At 44.9% G+C, this 17,017-nt stretch overlaps 1 protein-coding gene across 1 annotated transcript in view; it reads left to right on the forward strand.

The window, feature by feature from the left end:
* Window positions 1-365: 365 nt before the first annotated feature.
* LOC118916487 (uncharacterized) overlaps window positions 366-17,017 on the forward strand; it is a 124,265-nt gene continuing 107,613 nt past the window's right edge. Inside the window, exons 1-4 of the mRNA XM_057489234.1 lie at window positions 366-528; window positions 11,011-11,101; window positions 11,188-11,346; window positions 11,453-12,184. Coding sequence (XP_057345217.1) covers window positions 366-528; window positions 11,011-11,101; window positions 11,188-11,346; window positions 11,453-12,184 — 1,145 coding nt within the window. The remainder of the gene's footprint in view (window positions 529-11,010; window positions 11,102-11,187; window positions 11,347-11,452; window positions 12,185-17,017) is intronic.

Here is a 17,017-nt window from a genome sequence, read left to right on the forward strand (position 1 = left end):
GTAATGTCAATACACATTGAGGGTAAAACTGCAATATTTCCAAAATCTCTCACCTGAACTTTGTGCATCTTCATATCAATAGGTGTTTTCAAGAGGTGGAGAGAAGTAGTCCTTCTCCATATCAACGAGTAATTGCAAGAGTGAGCAAGGCCTTATCTGGACCAGAGAGGTTGGGTGGGGCCTCTTCTTCAGTAACCGGGTTGCAAGAGATGCAGGACGACTGTTTGTAAGAAATAAACTTGTTTCTCCCCCTTTATTTCTCCCTTTGACTGATTTTGGTTTCAAATGCACTTTACTCTGGGATTTTCCCCTGGAGTTACATGTGGTGGTAGTAGGCAGGAACTCTGAACCCAAAATCTGTCTACATGAGTGTGATTCTTGGGCAGGCTGCCCCTAGAGAGAGTGGGGAGATGCCCAGAACCCCCACTGTGGATGATGCGGAGACCCCAGTGGCTGCAGTGGTAGAGGGTGAAGCTTCACCCAAAAGCCACCTATTTGTGGGGCTTCCAATTGGGGAGCCCCTACTGGGTAATTGGTCTAGGGTAAAGCACCTCCTAGAGGGGTGGGTTTTCCTGAGAATTGGGGAAGAGCAGAGATACCAGAAGCTGTGAAATTAGCCCTCCTTGCGATAGAAGACTGCTTGGAAGCCCTGAGTGTCCATGTAGCAGCTGGGATTGTAGGATCTCCTTTCCTCAAGATAGTGGAAAGTGTTATCAAGGAGAAAGAGAAGGTAATTGAGAGAAGTTTGGCAAGAAAGAAATACACTTCAGCATCGCTTGGAGGAGCTGGGTGATGACCTATGGGATGCCCTTAAGAAAGAGAGACAGTTATTGAGAAGATAGGTTGAACTCCTGGAAGATACATTGGCAGCAAGTGAGGAGACATCAGAAGAATCTGCGTTGTAGGAGGCGGAGGGGGAGGGGGAAGAAAGAGCAGAGCCTTCAGCCCAGGAGATGAGAGAGGAGATGTTGGGAGAGGATGGGGAGTGGGGCAAGGGCTGATCAGTTGCCGAGACCACCGCCTACCACCACCTGCCACCACCCACAGCACCAGCCTCTCCTGTGTTAAAGGCCTGCCCAGTTGTGATTAAGAAAATAAAAACACAATAACCATGGGCTCCTCATGGGGAGGAGTTGCCCCATCCCCAGGTTATGGAGCACCTCATTCTCTGCCCCAATACCCAGGATGAGCTGGTAGACATGAGTATCCAGTATCGGCAGAAGCCATTGGAACCTCTGCCTACATGGCTTTTGCATCTCTGGGATATGGGGGTGGAAAAATTTTTATGTCAGTTTCTCAAATGGGTGGACTGGTTTCTCTGACAACTCACCTGTCCTTCTGGCAGCAATTACAAAGTGCCTGTCACACCTCAGGGAATCAAGTGCTTCTGGATTGACTGACAGCAGCCATCAGGGCAGTTTGGCCTAAGCAGGGTGATTTACCATACATACCCATTAGCTGGAAAAGGGATGCAGAGTTATAGCAGGCATTATGGGAGCTGGGCATGAAAAATATCATCTATAATATGAAACCCCAGGGTCCCGATGAGGAGTTGTTCACCATAGGAATGAGAAATCTTGTGCTCCATACAGTTCCCCCATCTTTCTTTGAGTCCCTAGTGACTATTCTTGCCCCCCACAAAGGGCAACCCATAAGTCAGGCTATTCATACTTTAGAAGATCTGGGGGAGGTTGAAACTGTAAGAGCATGGAGGAAGTTCAGGCTAGGACTGAAAGGAGAGGTGCAAAAGGCCCTGTGAAGGTCTCAAGGACCCAGATGTGGGTTGATTTGATAAAGGCTGGGGTAGTGAAAGAAAAACTTGATGGGCAGCTCAGTAGCAACTTGTTAGAACTGTGGCACCAAATGAAGCCAGAGCAGCAGTTCCAGCTACTAAGGTTCATGACATGGAAGCCAGAGCCAAAGCCCCATGTCTGGCCTGGTCCCTGGAAGACTTCCTGGAGGACAGTATTCAGGCTCCACCTGGGCCCTCAGTCCCACAGATTGATGACTGGGCATTGTGGTTTGCCTGGGGGGCAATCAAGGTCCCCACCTTGGGGGATATGGTGGGGACCCGAGGCCATACGTAGAATTAGGAATTCATTGGTCCCCTGTGAATGTACAACATGTCCTAGTGCTGGTGGACACAGGGGCTGAATGTTCTCTGATTTATGACAACCCTGAGCATTTTCCTAGGAACCTGCTGTGATAGATGGCTATGGGAATAAGGCAATTAGAGGGGAGAAAGCCCAAATCCCATTGGGGATAGGGCATTTACCCCCAAAGGAGTATACTGTGTACATTTCTCCCATCCCTGAATATATTTTGGTGTTAGATATCCTGCAGGGCCTGTGGTTACAGACCACCACAGGTGAGTTCAGACAGAGAGTACGTGTGGTAAAGGCAATTCTGAGGGGACATGCTAAGCACCCACCTGTAGCTCACCCTATACCTTGGCAAGTAACAAATACTATGCAGTATAAATTTCCTGGGGGACACAAGGAAATCGGAGAAACCCCGCATCAGTTGGAGAAGGTGGACATCATAAAGCCCACTCATAGTTCTTTTACATCTCCAGTGTGGCCAGTGAAAAAGCCAGACAGCTGCTGGTGCATGACAGTAGACTACAGGGAATTGAATAAAGTCATACCCCCTTTGCACACTGCTGACCCTCTATAGCAGCCATTATGGACACACTCAGTATGAACTAAGGCCTTATCATTATGTTGTGGACCTTGCTAATACTTTCTTCTCTATTAACATAGCACAGGAAAGTCAGGAACAGTTTGCCTTCAGATGGGAAGGCCGGCAGTGGACATTCACTATCCTTCCACAGGGATACCCCCACAGAACCACCATTTGTCATGGACTTGTAGCCCAGGACTTGGCCACGTGAAAGAAACTGCAAACGACACAGCTGTATCACCACATTGATTATATCATGCTCACATCTGATTCTCTTGCAGATTTAGAAGGGGCAGTTCCTAGACTGCTTGAACATCTACGGGAGAAAGGATGGGCTGTGCACCAAGGTTCAAGGACCTGGTTTGTCTGTAAAATTCTTGGGGGTTGTCTGGTGAGGTAAAACTAAAGTTATCCCAGAAGCAGTCATAAACAACGTCCAGGCTTGCCCTACCCCTACCACTGTGGCAGTATTACAAGAGTTTTAGGGCCTTTTGGGCTACTGGAGAGTGTTTATCCTGCACTTGGCACAAATTCTGAAGCCCTTATACCATCAAAAGGGTATCAGGAGGGACTGGGATGAAACATGTGCAGCTTCTTTTACTGCTGCTAAGTAATGACTGTATATTCCTTGAGTGTAATGGACTTGTCAAGGCCCTGTGAGCTAGACATTAACACAACCAAAGATGGTTATGGACGCAGCCTTTGGCAGAAGCTTGAATGGATGCCAACCTATTGGACTCTGGTAACAAGTATGGAAAGGAGCAGAGGTCCAGTACACCTTGATAGAGAAGCAACTGGCTGCTGTGTACCATGCCTTGCTGGCTATGGAGCCCATCACTGGATCAGCTCTGACCAAAGTAATAACCACCTATCCCACCACGGGGTGGGAACGAGACTGGACCCAAAGGCCATGGAATGGCACGGCACCAACACCTACACTGGCCAAATGGGGTGCATATTTCCAGCAGTGTAGCACCCTCTCTACTAGCCCTATAAGTGGAGAACTCCAACACTTTTTGGGGCCAGTGACGTATACCAGTGGAAAGCAGGAAGAACTTGCTTTTGAGCCATTGTAGCTGAGAGTCTTTATCAGGAGGGAAAAGCCCCTATACCTGAAGATGCTTGGAATATAGATTGCTCTAGTTGTGGGAAGCCCCTGAAGTGGAGGGATGTGGCTTTCCATCCTAAGACTGAGACAATATGGAAGGAGGATGTAGAGGGGAAGAGCAGCCAATGGGCTGGGTTGCAGGCAGTATGGCTCATGATCACCCAGGAGCTCTCACCTATAGTTGTCTGCACTGACAGCTGGGCCGCCTATCAGGGTTTGACCCTGTGGCTACTGACATGGTATCATGCCAACTGGATGGTTGGTCACCAGCCCCTTTGGGGGCCAGAGTTGTGGTGAGACCTATGTGCCTCTGGTCAGACCAAGACTGTTATTATATATCATGTGACTGGCCATTTGCCATTGGCATCGCCAGGGAATGATGAAGCAGACATGTTGGTCCAGTTGTGGGAGCTAGAAGGAAAGCCTGCCTCTGATGTACCCAATGGCTACATCAGCGTTTGTTGCATGTGGGGTAAAAGATCATGCGGGCTGTAGCACATCAGTGGGGCTTGCCGTTGACCTTTGATGAAGTCAGCAGAGCCTGGAGGGAGTGACTTGTGTGCTCTAAGAGGGAATTACACTGAGTCCTGCAGCAACATAGGACAATAGTAAAGGGGCTGATACCCCATGTCAAGTGACAGATAGACTGTACTGGGCCTCTACCCATATCAGAAGGGTATCTGTATGTCATGACTTGTGTGGACACAGGTACTGGCCTGTGGGCTGCTTTTCCAGCATGTCATGCACATCAGCAAACCACCAAAAGGGGCTAGAGTGTCTTTTTGTAGTCTATGGCTGGCAGCAGATGATTGAGAGGGATCAAGGCACCCACTTACTGGAGCTGGGTTACAAGAATGGGTGTAGCAGTTAGGAATAAAGTGGTAGTTTCATGTACCATATAATCCTACCAAGGCAGGCATGATAGAGAGGCACAATGGTTTGTTGAAATCTGGCCTGAAGTCAGACATCAATAGTCTACCGGGCTGGTCAGTTAGTTTAAGGACAGTGCTACGGTGTTTGAATGAGTAGCCCTGAAAAGGGGCCTTGAGCCCTGTGGATATGTCAACACACATTACTGCCTCTCCTACACAACTGTATGTGCAAACCAAATAGGACTTTTTGAAGCCAGGATATGACCAGCAAAGCAACATCCTGTGGCCAGCCCCAAGAGCATTAAACCCTGGAGACACTGTTGAGTGGACATGGCCCTGGACATTTTGACACATAAACCAGTGATTGGTTGGCCCTTCTGGCAGCTTGGAGAAAAGGCCTGGAAGCTGGCCTCATGTATATTCCTGGAGTAACAGCAGAGTGGCCCCCAAAGATCATGGTGGTGTACCCAAAACATCAGGAGGTAAGAGCATCTTACAGGGAAGTTTTGTTTTACCTTTATGGCCAGTGCATGTACCTCCCATAGCTTCATGTATTGACCCATCTGTAACTCTCACAGGGAATGGGCTGAAAGTCTGGCATACTGGACCAGGAGGAGATCCCATTCCTGCCACTGTCCTATTACAGGACCACTCTCCTGAGTGCATCCTACCTGATGGAAAAGATTTGCCTATGCTGGAGTCATTAAAACATGTATGTTATTGCCCTTAAGGTTATTTTCTTCTACAGTTCCTGTGGCCTGGATGTGCCCCCTGGCTGCAGCTGCTGCGTGATTATTGCCCTGGAGTCCCTGCCTATTCAGATGCTGACTGCCTGTGGAATGGGTGAGCTATAGACTTAATCTGTTTAGGATTTTGAATCCTCCTGCTTGAGGATTATCATGATTTTATTGCTGCTGCTATTGTATGTTATTAGTCTGGTTACAATGCTCCAGTTTTCTAGCATAGGGGCCATTGCAGAAGATGGTGAATGAGTAGATTGTAAAGTGAGGTTTCTGGAGGGGTCAGCTGTACGTTAAATCATAATATTTCCAGAATCTCTCACCCAGCCTTTGTTCATCTCCATATCAATAGGTAATTGCAAGGGTGAGGGAAGCCTTATTTGGATGAGAGAGGTTGGGTGGGTCCTCCTCTTCTGTATGCACATCACAAAAGATGCGGGATGACTGCTTGTAAGAAATAAACGTGTTTCTCCCACTTCATTTCTGCCTTTGACTGATTTCAGTTTCAAAGGCACTTTACTCCAGGATTTTCCCCCTGGAATAACAGACTTGTAATACATGCCTGCAAAATTATGATTTATAGGAAATAAATATTTGGTTATTCAGATGACCAAAATACATTTCATATAGATAGATAGATAGATAGATAAATAGATAGATAGATATAGATATATGTATACATACACACACACATACATTTGTGGTCTTTGTCATGTTTCCTGGCTCACAGTTGCCAAGACCTGTGGAACCCCTAAGCAGCAAGAGCAATGGGAGTGCCTTTGGTTACAGTATTTGGTCCCTGATCCTCAGTTTCTGAATTTGCTTTAGAGGCATTAAGGTGAAACAGGTGTCTTGTTATTCCTTAATAAGCTCTTTTTTTTTTTTTTACCATGACTGGGTTTATGTTAATGAATGACCTTTGGAAAACACCTAAGGATGGGCTGGTTGCCTGGGAAACCAGCCATGAATAGAGGGATGGAACTATCAGCCCCACTTCTGCCCCCCATTTTGGGGGAAGGGGAAGGAGCTGGAGATTGAATCAATCACCAATAGTCAATGATTTAATCAATTGTGTCTATGAAACTTCTTCATCTGTAGCACCAACTATAGCTTGCTTACAACAGCATTTTGCTATAGTCAACCTATCAAGCCAGCTGTCTTCACTCTCCTGTCTTTACAATGTTACCCACCTGATCCTAACAGCCTAGAAAATCTCTCTTCTCCTTCCTGATCTAGGTTCCATTTTTTCTTCATTCCCAGTCCAGGGCTACAGCTCTTTGACCCAAACTTCCTAAAATGGTTTCAGATTACAGTGGTTAGTTCCTGCTCTAGATTTTATAGGACAAGAGTTTACATTCATAACCATTAGGGAAGATGGCAAAAGGTGATTTAGAAAACTAAACATGGACTGCAATTAGAATTATAACACATTCTGCCCTTCTTAATAAAAATAAAACACAGACCTCAGAAGGTTGATATTGAAAAGCAGTTTCTCTGAATGGAGGAACATCCTTTATAAGAATGCTAAATTAACCCACATAATTCTTCTTCTGGAGACCTTACCCTTGCCTACTATCCCATACCCCATTGCACTGGACCTAAATGACTGATGCTGTATCTTAAGCATAAATTCAAGTGGAAGCAACAACTCTTCTCCTCATTGCTCCAAAATGTAACTGAGACAGAGACAGAATATTAAAAAAAGACTTTATTAATAGCCTCTTGTAATCAAAGCAAATTTATTAGAGTCCAATGAATTTTGACAATCTGGTAAACTGAAGCCTGTTTTTTGTATAGGTAGGACCACCCTATTCATGTGGGGCAAGCATGGGGAATCAGGGAGATTTTGCCAAGTTCCTCCCTTCCTTGCTCCTCCCCTCTTTCCACATGGCGACATTATATGTAACCTACCAACCTAACACTTCTAAAGATCTTGACCCCTCTTGGTCTAGACTTCCACTATCTAGTACGGTAGCCATTAGCCAAATGTGGCTATCAAATACTTGATACGTTGCCTGTCCAAATTGAGATGAGCTATAAATATAAAGTACAAACCAGATTTCAAGACTTGATACATGCATGAATTTTCCATTGCTGCTATAAAAAATTACTGTAAGTCAAGTGGCTGAAAACAACCATTTGCTAACCCACAGTTCTGTAGTCCAGAAGTCCTGGTAGATCAGTCGCTCAGCTGGGCCCTCTCCTTAATTTCATGATGCCAAAGTCAAGGTGCTGGTGGGACCACATTCTTTTCAGGAGGTTCTGTGGACAAATCTGCTTCCAAGATCATTCAGGTTGTTGGCTGATTTCAATTACTTGTGGCTTCAGGACAGATCTATGAGGCTGTTGGTCTCATTTCCTTCTTGTCAGTCAAGATCCTCTCCTAGCTCTGGAAGGCTACCTGTATTCCTTGTCACACTGGCCTCTTCATCTTTAAACCAACGAGGACATTTGAAATCCTTCTCATGCTTTATTTTCTCTGGCTTCTCTTTCTGTCACATCTCTTAATGCTTATAGACTGAGCAAATGCTCTTTTTTTAAGAACTCATGCAATTAGATTGGACCTATCCAGACAATCCAGAATAGTCTCCCTGTTTTAAAGTCTATAACCTTAATTACATTTGCAAAGTGTCTTTTGCCATGTAATGCAACATGTTCATAGGTTCCAGAGTTTAGGGCATGGAAGCCATTCTGCACATTATGATAGAAAAAAAAAGGAAAGTATTTCATTAATACTTTTTATATTTCTCATGTTTTAAATTATAATGTTTGGGGTATCTTAGGTTAAATAAAATGCACTATTAAAATTACTTTCACCTGTTTCTTTTTGCTTTTTAATTAACTATAGCATATTTCAAATTGTATGTGTGCCTCACATTACTTCATATTAGCCAGTGCTGGTGTAGACCTGGAAAGAGGTTAAATCCTCTTTACCATTCTTATAGTTTGTGACATCCTACTTTAGAACACTTTTAGGCCTCTGACTATTTATTATAGTACAGAATGTGGCCATTTTTAGGCCTCTGACTATTTATGATAGTATAGAATGATATAAAAAAACAAACCTTTCACACAAGAGATTCTCAATTACAGTGAGTGATGGATCATGGGGATGTGGGTACAAGGGCTCATGTCGATACAAGGGAAGGCCCCAGGTCAACCAGATCCATACCTGATAATCCTCATGATTACTGAGCTCACCTCCTGAGAGCACAGACTTCTTTCCCTCATCTTTTCGTTTCCAGTGTTGGGCACATAGAGGAGTCCTTTCAATGAATATTAGCTAACCCAGCTGAATCTAGATAGTAGTGATTGGTTAAAAGAAAAAAAAAATTTTAGAAAGTAAATCAGCAACCCTCTATTTCCTAATAATGACAAACACTTCCATACTTTATTGAGAGGACAGCCTCCATTTGACATTGTAAGCTGAACAATATCTAATGGTGGCATCTTTATAATACAAGAGTACGATGATGCTTAGAAAAAAACTCTTTACCAAATCAAAACTCTAATTAGCAAATGTTTTCAGCACTGTGAACTTTATTTGGCTTTGGTGACTAAAACAAACCAATGAATTTGTGACTATTTTCAAAACTGCATTTTAAAAAGATTTCTTGTATGTGTCACTTTGGTGTTTAGTTTTATTTGATTTAGCATAATATCAAAATGTTTCTATTAAAGATGTTAGATCCCCACCCACATGCCTCTACAAGTCACCTGGCAGGAAGGTCAGCTCATTAAGGAAGAGCAGTGCAAAAAAAAGTGCCTGTGCCCTGATCTAATCTTCCAACATAGGGGAGGTAGAAACTCTTTCCAGAGCTTGGCTTCACAGTTTCTGGGTCTGTACTTGCTGCCAGTCCCAGGTGCGATCTTGCACAAACTAGGCAAAATCACTGATAGACAGTCTCCATTAGCTACAGAGCTAAGGGTCCTCTGAGGAGAAATTAGGATTACTGAGAAGCACAGGCTGCTGAATGTTCCTCTCCTGCCAGACATAAACCTGAAGCAAGACAGAATTATGAGAAACCAAATTCATCTCATCCTCACTGTCCTTAGTAATATTCCTGGCATAAAAGAAAGAATGAATACCAATAAAAAGATATATAAATAAACATTTTAAGTAACGTTACTAACTGAAAGGACTGAGAGATGGAATGAGGCATTCTTCAAAAGCTATTGTCATGCCTTTGTGGACTTTATTGCTTATCAGCATTTTTCCCCTCAAGAAAAACAGAAGAGCAACATTTGTTCAGAAAAAAGCAAATTGTGTTTCTTCCTTTCTTATTACTTTTATTGTCTGAGTTTTCTTTTAGACTATAATGTGGCATTGTGATTTTGAGATGGGAAAAAACAATCCCTTGTCTTCCAAACACAAGAATGTGATCGGGGCTATTGTTGCCAACAATGAGTAAAGAGGTTAAGGGATCACACAACTGGCAATGAGCCTCATTCCTCCTGCTCAATTTATTAAACAATACACATTTTGTTGTTGCTGCTGAGCTTATGATTTTGTCTGAGTAGTTGGTAAACAAGTTTACTTACATTTAAGCTATCTTTTTCTAGAACTCAACAGCTTTGTCCTTCAGGCTGTATCCTGAAATTTGAAAAGTGTGGTTTGAGATCTGAGCTCCTGATCTTTGAAGGTGATGGTGAGTGGGCCTGGGAAGCCAGTGGGCTGGCTGCTGAATGAGAATCTAGAAATATTGTGCCTTATGAATTGCATCCAACCTTTCATTTTCAGATTGCCTAAATTAACAGAATGAGATTACCATAATAAAAGGAATGGATACTGGAAAGAGCACCTGCATTCTTTCTGGTGGTGTTGCCAGTGATCATTCTAACAGACCTCTAATTAAATGGACCAGTCCTCCCCACTGGCCCCAGGTTGACTCAACTGTGCGTTCTATGACTGTCATTTGAAAACAGACAAGCTGGCATAAGCAATAAAGCTGATTCCCTGCCTAAGAGACTGTTCTGTGTAATGTGCTTGTGCTGTGGAATTAGCAAGAAACCGATTATTTTAACAGAAAAAAAAAGTTTATTTATTTGTTTGTTTGTTAGGAAACTACAGTAAGAAACACTTCATCAATGAGAAAGGTACTAGTTTTCTGGGAAATTTGGTGGGGTGGGGAGAGATACTAAGGGAGAGGCTGGAGCTGGGAGAGATGAGCAACGCGTCAGTCTCACGTCAGGTGGGATCAGTTCAGTCCCGCAGATCCCTCAGCAAACAGCACTTAGAGTCCCCGGGCCCGTTGTCTTGCTGGGATTCAGGGGCAGGGGGTACAAAGACTGAATTGGGAAGACGACTGCTTGTCGGGTCTAGGATTTGTACTCTAGAAAAAGGCTCAGCCCTGATCTCCGCTTCCCAGCTAGGTGGTGATCGCCCCCTGTGACTCCGGATGCACACAGCAGTCTGAGAACCGCCGCTGCCGCTCCCCGACCCCTGACAGCCTCCAGCTATCCGCCTGGCCTGCTGGAGCCACACTTGTGTGCCCCAAACTCTAATCTAGGTCCCTCTCACCCCAGAGAGACCGGTCTCAGCTCCTCGGAGACTGAGTCCCTCCGACTTCTAAGTTTCCGAGTTCTGCAACTCCGGTCACTTCCGCAGGGTCCCCAAGCTGCGACCTCAGTTGGTCGGGAGCCCTGCGAGCCCGCCTCCTCACCACGCTGCTGACCCGCGGCTCCAACCCCTGCGTGGGGTGAGCGCTGGCTCGGCAGCAAGACCTCGGCCTCCAGGCAAATCCTCTCCTCCCTCCTCTGCCTAAGGCCTGCCCTTCCCCTGCAGCCAGCAGCTCGGGCAAGTGCGCCCATCTCGGCTGAAGACACCTGCGCTTCCTTTCCCACCCTTCTCCGCCCATTTCGCTGCGGTTTCTCCACTGCCTTGGGGAGCTCGGGAGCGGCTGCTGGAGGAGGAGCAGGGGGAGGAGGGGAAGGGCCAGGAGGAGTAGGGGCGGGGTGGATGGGGAGAGAGTGGGGAGGGTGTAGACTGGCAGCCACTCTGCAGCTGGTCGCCGGGGACCCAGTGCCTCCCGCGCGCTCGAGTGATGGAGGGGAAGAGATTTGCTTAGACACACACACGCGCACACAGCTGGGCACGTCTCCGGGAGGCAGCTGCCGGCTCGGGCGCGCCGGGGGCCGGGCGGCGGCCGTGACAGCGCCAGCCGCGGGGAGCGGGGCGCCGGCACAGCTTGGCACCAGCGGCTCCAAGACCCTGCAAGGGAAGATCCAGCCGTACTGACTGCTGCTCTTTTGGGCGGATCGGAAGAGCGCAGACTGCCCAACAAGCTGTCACCGAGGACGCCGGAGGCTCTCCCCCGGGCGCTCAGAGTCTGGGGCCGCGCCGGTGCCCGCGGGGGTAGAGGAGGATGCGCACCTCCTCCTGCAGAACGACTGGGGGCCCGGGCGCTGCTCGGACTCCGGCTCCGGCGGCCGCCCGTGACGTGCCCGCGCCGCGGGAGCGCGCCTTGCCGCACCTGGCTCCAGCCTCCAGGGGAAGTGCAGAAAACGCGCCCTAACTCCACTACTTCTCCCGCTTCCTCCTCCGCCCGGCTCCCCGCCCGGGACCCCGCCGCCGCTGCCGCCTGCGTGCGGGGCCCGCCCGCCGCTTACTCTCACGCGCGCACGCACAGCCCCGCTCGCTCGCGCTCATTCACGCCGACTCGCGTTCCGCCCCGCCGAAGCCCGGGCATCCGAAACTACCCGACCAACTGCCGCCGGGAGTGCAGGAGCCGCCGCACCCAGAGCCCGGATCCGCTGCCCGCGTCGCCACCGCCGGGACCACGGTGAGCAGGGCGCGCCGCCCGCCTCGCGCCGGGGAGGGGCTCGAGCACCGCGGGTTGAAACCTAGTCGATTTGGGGGGAATGACAAGCGGGGAAATCGCGGAAGGAAGACAACCGTGTGATGCCAGCCAAAGCACTCTGTGGGGCGCGGTTCCCCTGGGCACGGCCGGGGCAAGACTTTTGAGTCGTTCGCTGGGGATCGGGGTAAAACTAGCGAGAGATGGGAAACGGAGGGGCTGTTCCCAGCGTAAATACAGCCTTCGGGGTCAGTCTGTCAGTCTGTTTTTGGCCCAGAGTTGGGCGCAGCGCTCTGGGCTTGCTTTGAGGGAGAGAAGAAACACGCTTTGACTCCGCTCGGCAGAGTTGGGGGGGGGGGCTTGCTCTTGGTCACTTCGCGGGACGGCTTTGGGAGCCTGGGAGGCTGCGAGGCCCCAGCAGAGGGTAGACCCAAAACGGGCAAAGGCTCCGTTAACTTGCGGGGGTTGGGGTGTGCGTTCCTGCCTCACAGCGCAGTCCTCGCCCCCTCGCAGTCCCCGTTCCTGCAGCCCTTCCCTCCCACCTCTTAACACACATGCACACACACCCCGAGATGGATGCAGTCGAGGGGGTGGTCATGTCGTTATTCAGAAGAGGTGCACGAGGTCTTTGTGGCTCCTGACTGAAGCCCAGAGACTCCTGCTTCTGGGACTTGGCCAGTCACGTTGATTTAGGGAAGCTGGGAAGGAGCGCTCAGCCTCTCTGTGGCAACATCTACCGGGAGGTTCCAGGTGCACTAGAAGCAAACCCGAACCACGACTCCGGAGTCACCCCACGTTGGTACTCCCCCGCTGCCCTGCTGGAGTGCTTCAGGGCTCCCAACCCCAGGGAGCTGCTGCTCAGATTCGGGGTCTCCCCATCCTGCATCCGGTGGATGTCTCTCTTCTGTCTTTCTCGGTGTCTCTCCCCTGTCTCTCTCTATTCGTCCCTCCCTACCCCCATACAAGCTTCCTCGTGGAAAACACTGATTCCTTTAGGGGATGTTTAATATTTGCAAAGTGCTTTATATCATATTACTTCGTGGATACTTTTAATTGCACTGTAGCTCTTTTCTGATTTATGTGAACTTAGTCTGATAAATAGTACGGCAGGGTTTTGCGGGGGTGGGAGCCAGAGTGGGTGGGCAACCTTTCTATAAAGGTACTTCTTAAACCGATTTGCTAGAAGTAATATAAAGCTAGTGCTTCTGAAAGCTTTTGCTCAGTACTTTTGGCATAGTTAAGGGCTTTAGACGAATATTTCTACATTACCATTTTATTTCAAATATATTCAGCTTCTATTACAAGACAAAAGTTGAAGAAAAGATAAAAGGAATTACAAATTTAGCTATCAAAACAATTTTAAATGTTTTTGTTCTAGCAGGTTTTTGTTGTTGTTATCTTAGTGTTTCCTCAGAGTGAAGCTTGTAAAGAAGTGAAAACAATACCAGTTACCTTCCTCCCTGTGTTTGTTTACAAATGGTCCTTGTTTAAAGTGACTGAGTGAACAGCAGAGTAGGTTCAATACTTTAGGAATATGAAGTCATTCACCAGTGTGACTGATGGAAGCAACTGAAGATACGACAGAAAACATAATAATAGAAGTAAACTTGCTTAAATTTAACTGCCGTCAGTGCAGGGAGTCTTAACAGTCAAAATGAAAACTGCTCTGGCCCCTTTCAGATTACCCTGGACTATTTAAAATTAGTCTTTTCTCAGTTAGTAAATATATAGAGAAACATTATTAATAATATAAAATGACATTTTCAAATACATGCCTAACGCAGATTATATGGGAAATTATGAGCCTAGTATATAATGGGGTTTCACAAAGTACTAAGGTTTGTAGGTTAAGCCAAATCTCATGCTTAAATTTTAAACTGGAAGTTGTTCCCTTGGACATGTTTGTGAGAAGATGCTGTCCACCGTGTTCTGATTAATGTGCATCATCGTGGTTACCATTTTCCAGGCACATACAGATGTTTTTCAGTGAATGACCTTCTTACTCACTCAATTTTCACTCGTTCAAAAAGTATTTATTGAGCATATGAATGCATACAATATGCAAAGCTGAGCTGGATTTTATTTTAAATAATAAGGAAGGCTTTTCAGTAGAAGCAGGATGTTCACTCCTACACTATAAACAAAACAAATGCAGAGCAGTGGCCTACCTAGGGCAGCAAAATGTTGCCCAAAGTAGATGGTCAGCAAGGAGTTGACTCAAAAGTCACATAAGATGTTAATTAGCCAACTTTGCTTTCACCATAAATTCTACCATTATTCTTAACACACCAAATCATTTACATATGACAACTTCAGAGAATTGATGTTGACTTTAATCTTGTTGCTCTTTGTCTGAATATTTCAAGAAAATACAACTATCTGTGCACTGCTCTGGCTTTCTCTGTATTAGTTCGATGGAGCAGTGCCAGACCTGCATATGTCATTAGTATTCATTTATGAGTAAATGCAAATAGCCCTGTTGCACTGGAAAAGCTAACTCCACTACTAGGACACAACAAATATTTTGCTCCTTTACTTATCTTTTTATTTCCATAATTTCGGAAAGTGGTAGCTCTTTAAAATGCAATTATATGTAAAAGAGCAGGTTAACAAAAAAAGATTATTTAGGATTTTTTTTTGAAAAAGGTAACTGTCTTAATGGAAATTTTAGTTGATAAGTTTTCTTTGACTCTCTTGACGTGTCTGGCAGGATGGTCTTTATTTTAAGGGCATTGATTCATGAGCGAAATGACTTTCAAGCTAACTTCCTATTTAAGGAAGCTGGTAAAGGAGGAAATACTTGCTAAAAATGATGCTAAAAACTATAGGAATAGAGTGTGAGCAGTAACACTAAATTTGTGCCACTGAAATTATGGGAATACTTGTGTATTTTGCTCTTTAAATGCATGACTTTTTTGGATTTCTTTTTAATACTTTGTTTGAATATTTTCGTATTCTGAGAGTATTGCAATTAATGAGTTATTGTTTGGTAATGGAATTATAGTTTATTTTGTTTAAAGAAAAGGTAAATAGTTTGAAAGGAGAGAACAAGTTAAAGGAATGACCATTCAAACCACAGATTCATCTTCATTCAAGTTCTGTCCTTTTTTGGTGGGACCAGCAAATGTGTAACTTTTTTTTTCCTGGATTCCAATTTAATTGTTGACAAATTTTGCCCACTCTAGAATCAGTATTTTTTTCTGAGAGTCAGTGGTGTTATCCTACCCTTTACAGCAGAACACAATTAAAACAAGATATTGATAACTACATTTACAAATCACTGGTCTGAGTCAAAAACAGTTCAAAGTAGCTAACACTTAAAAGTAGGAGCAAAAAATATCTGGAGATCCAGAGAATGTGTAGGCAGGATAAATGAACCTCTCTAAATCTCATATGCAAGTTCCATTATCATGTCTTTAAAAATATTTGGTACAATGGATTATTTTCCATCTTCTTGAAAAGTTTTATGAAAGAAGGCTATGTCAGTAGTAAGATATACTGGAAGACTGCTTTCCTAGTTTGTGCATGGGAGGTGAATAAGCTTTGTATGTATACACATACATGTTTATACACATGTAGATATGTAGTATATCTTTATTATTTATGTATGTGTATATATCTATGGTTTGTCTGATAACTTTGAACAATAGGAAGAGAATCCCATTTGTGGCATATGAGCTTTGTGATGTCAGAGTTATCTTGAGAATGGCACTTCATAAGTTCTCAATTCATTTGATGTTAAAAACTGGGACTGTACTAAAATTTTTTGAACAGTTTATTTAAGAATCACTAAATCATAACCTTTAGTATGTGATTGACACTGGCCAAAGACTCAATATGAAACTCTATTAATTCTGGTCGCTGCCCCACTATCCCCTATGTCACAGAGGAGAATAAATAGGTAAAGCAGGTAGTATTGTTATTATCCCCATTTAGGAGATAAGAAAGGTGAGGCTTAGTGGGCCTATATCCATGGCTCAAACTCTGCATCTACTAAACATCAGAGCTGGCATTTGAGCCCAGGTATCTGCTATGCCATGCCACTGCTCCTGAACAGATGTTTTAAAGTTTACTTAAATAGGGGGCCAAATGGGGAGGAAGCTAAGTTGTAAAGCAAATACATTCTAGCAACTGAGATTCTGGCAGTTTTCAACTTAGAAGGAATTCTTAAGGAATTCATAAGGAAGGCAATTGTTATGAAGCACTGACATACCTGAGCTAGAGCAACATGAGAGCAGTCTATAACTCAATGTAGTTTTTAATGGATTCAGTAATTTTCTTAGGTTCAGCTACTATTTTAAATTAGGTAACTTAAGAACTGACGCCATATTTAAGTAGTTTTAATAGCTTAGAAGATCTGATACTGAATGTTTTATGTTTCCTGTAACATCCTTATAATGTGAACTTCTTGTGCAGAGGTCAGTGTTCTGTGTCCCTTTGTGGTGCTAGTCAAAGCAGTCAGTTTTAGATGAAGGTACGAAATGAGACTTAGTCTGCTCTGACTCATGTCGCATCCAATAGGCATCCAATTAGTGTTTGCTGAATAACTGATGCACAATATTCTAGAAGTTGCTAATCCAGAGATAATGAAACTTTAAATGTCTTTATGATTGCATAGTTTTAAGATTGTGATTTAATATTGAATATATTTTTTTTCCTTTGTCATGGAGATCTCAGGACATTACCATCTGTGAAACAGAGAATGATATATAGATGGTGACATAATAAAGTGATTAAAATATTTCAATTTAGAAGTTGACAAAAGAAAACATGCCTGTAATTGTACCTTTTATTTTAAAAAGGCATATAAGACATAAT

The sequence above is a fragment of the Manis pentadactyla genome, chromosome 12 (assembly GCF_030020395.1).
Source record: "Manis pentadactyla isolate mManPen7 chromosome 12, mManPen7.hap1, whole genome shotgun sequence".
In the NCBI taxonomy this organism is placed as follows: Eukaryota; Metazoa; Chordata; class Mammalia; order Pholidota; family Manidae; genus Manis; species Manis pentadactyla.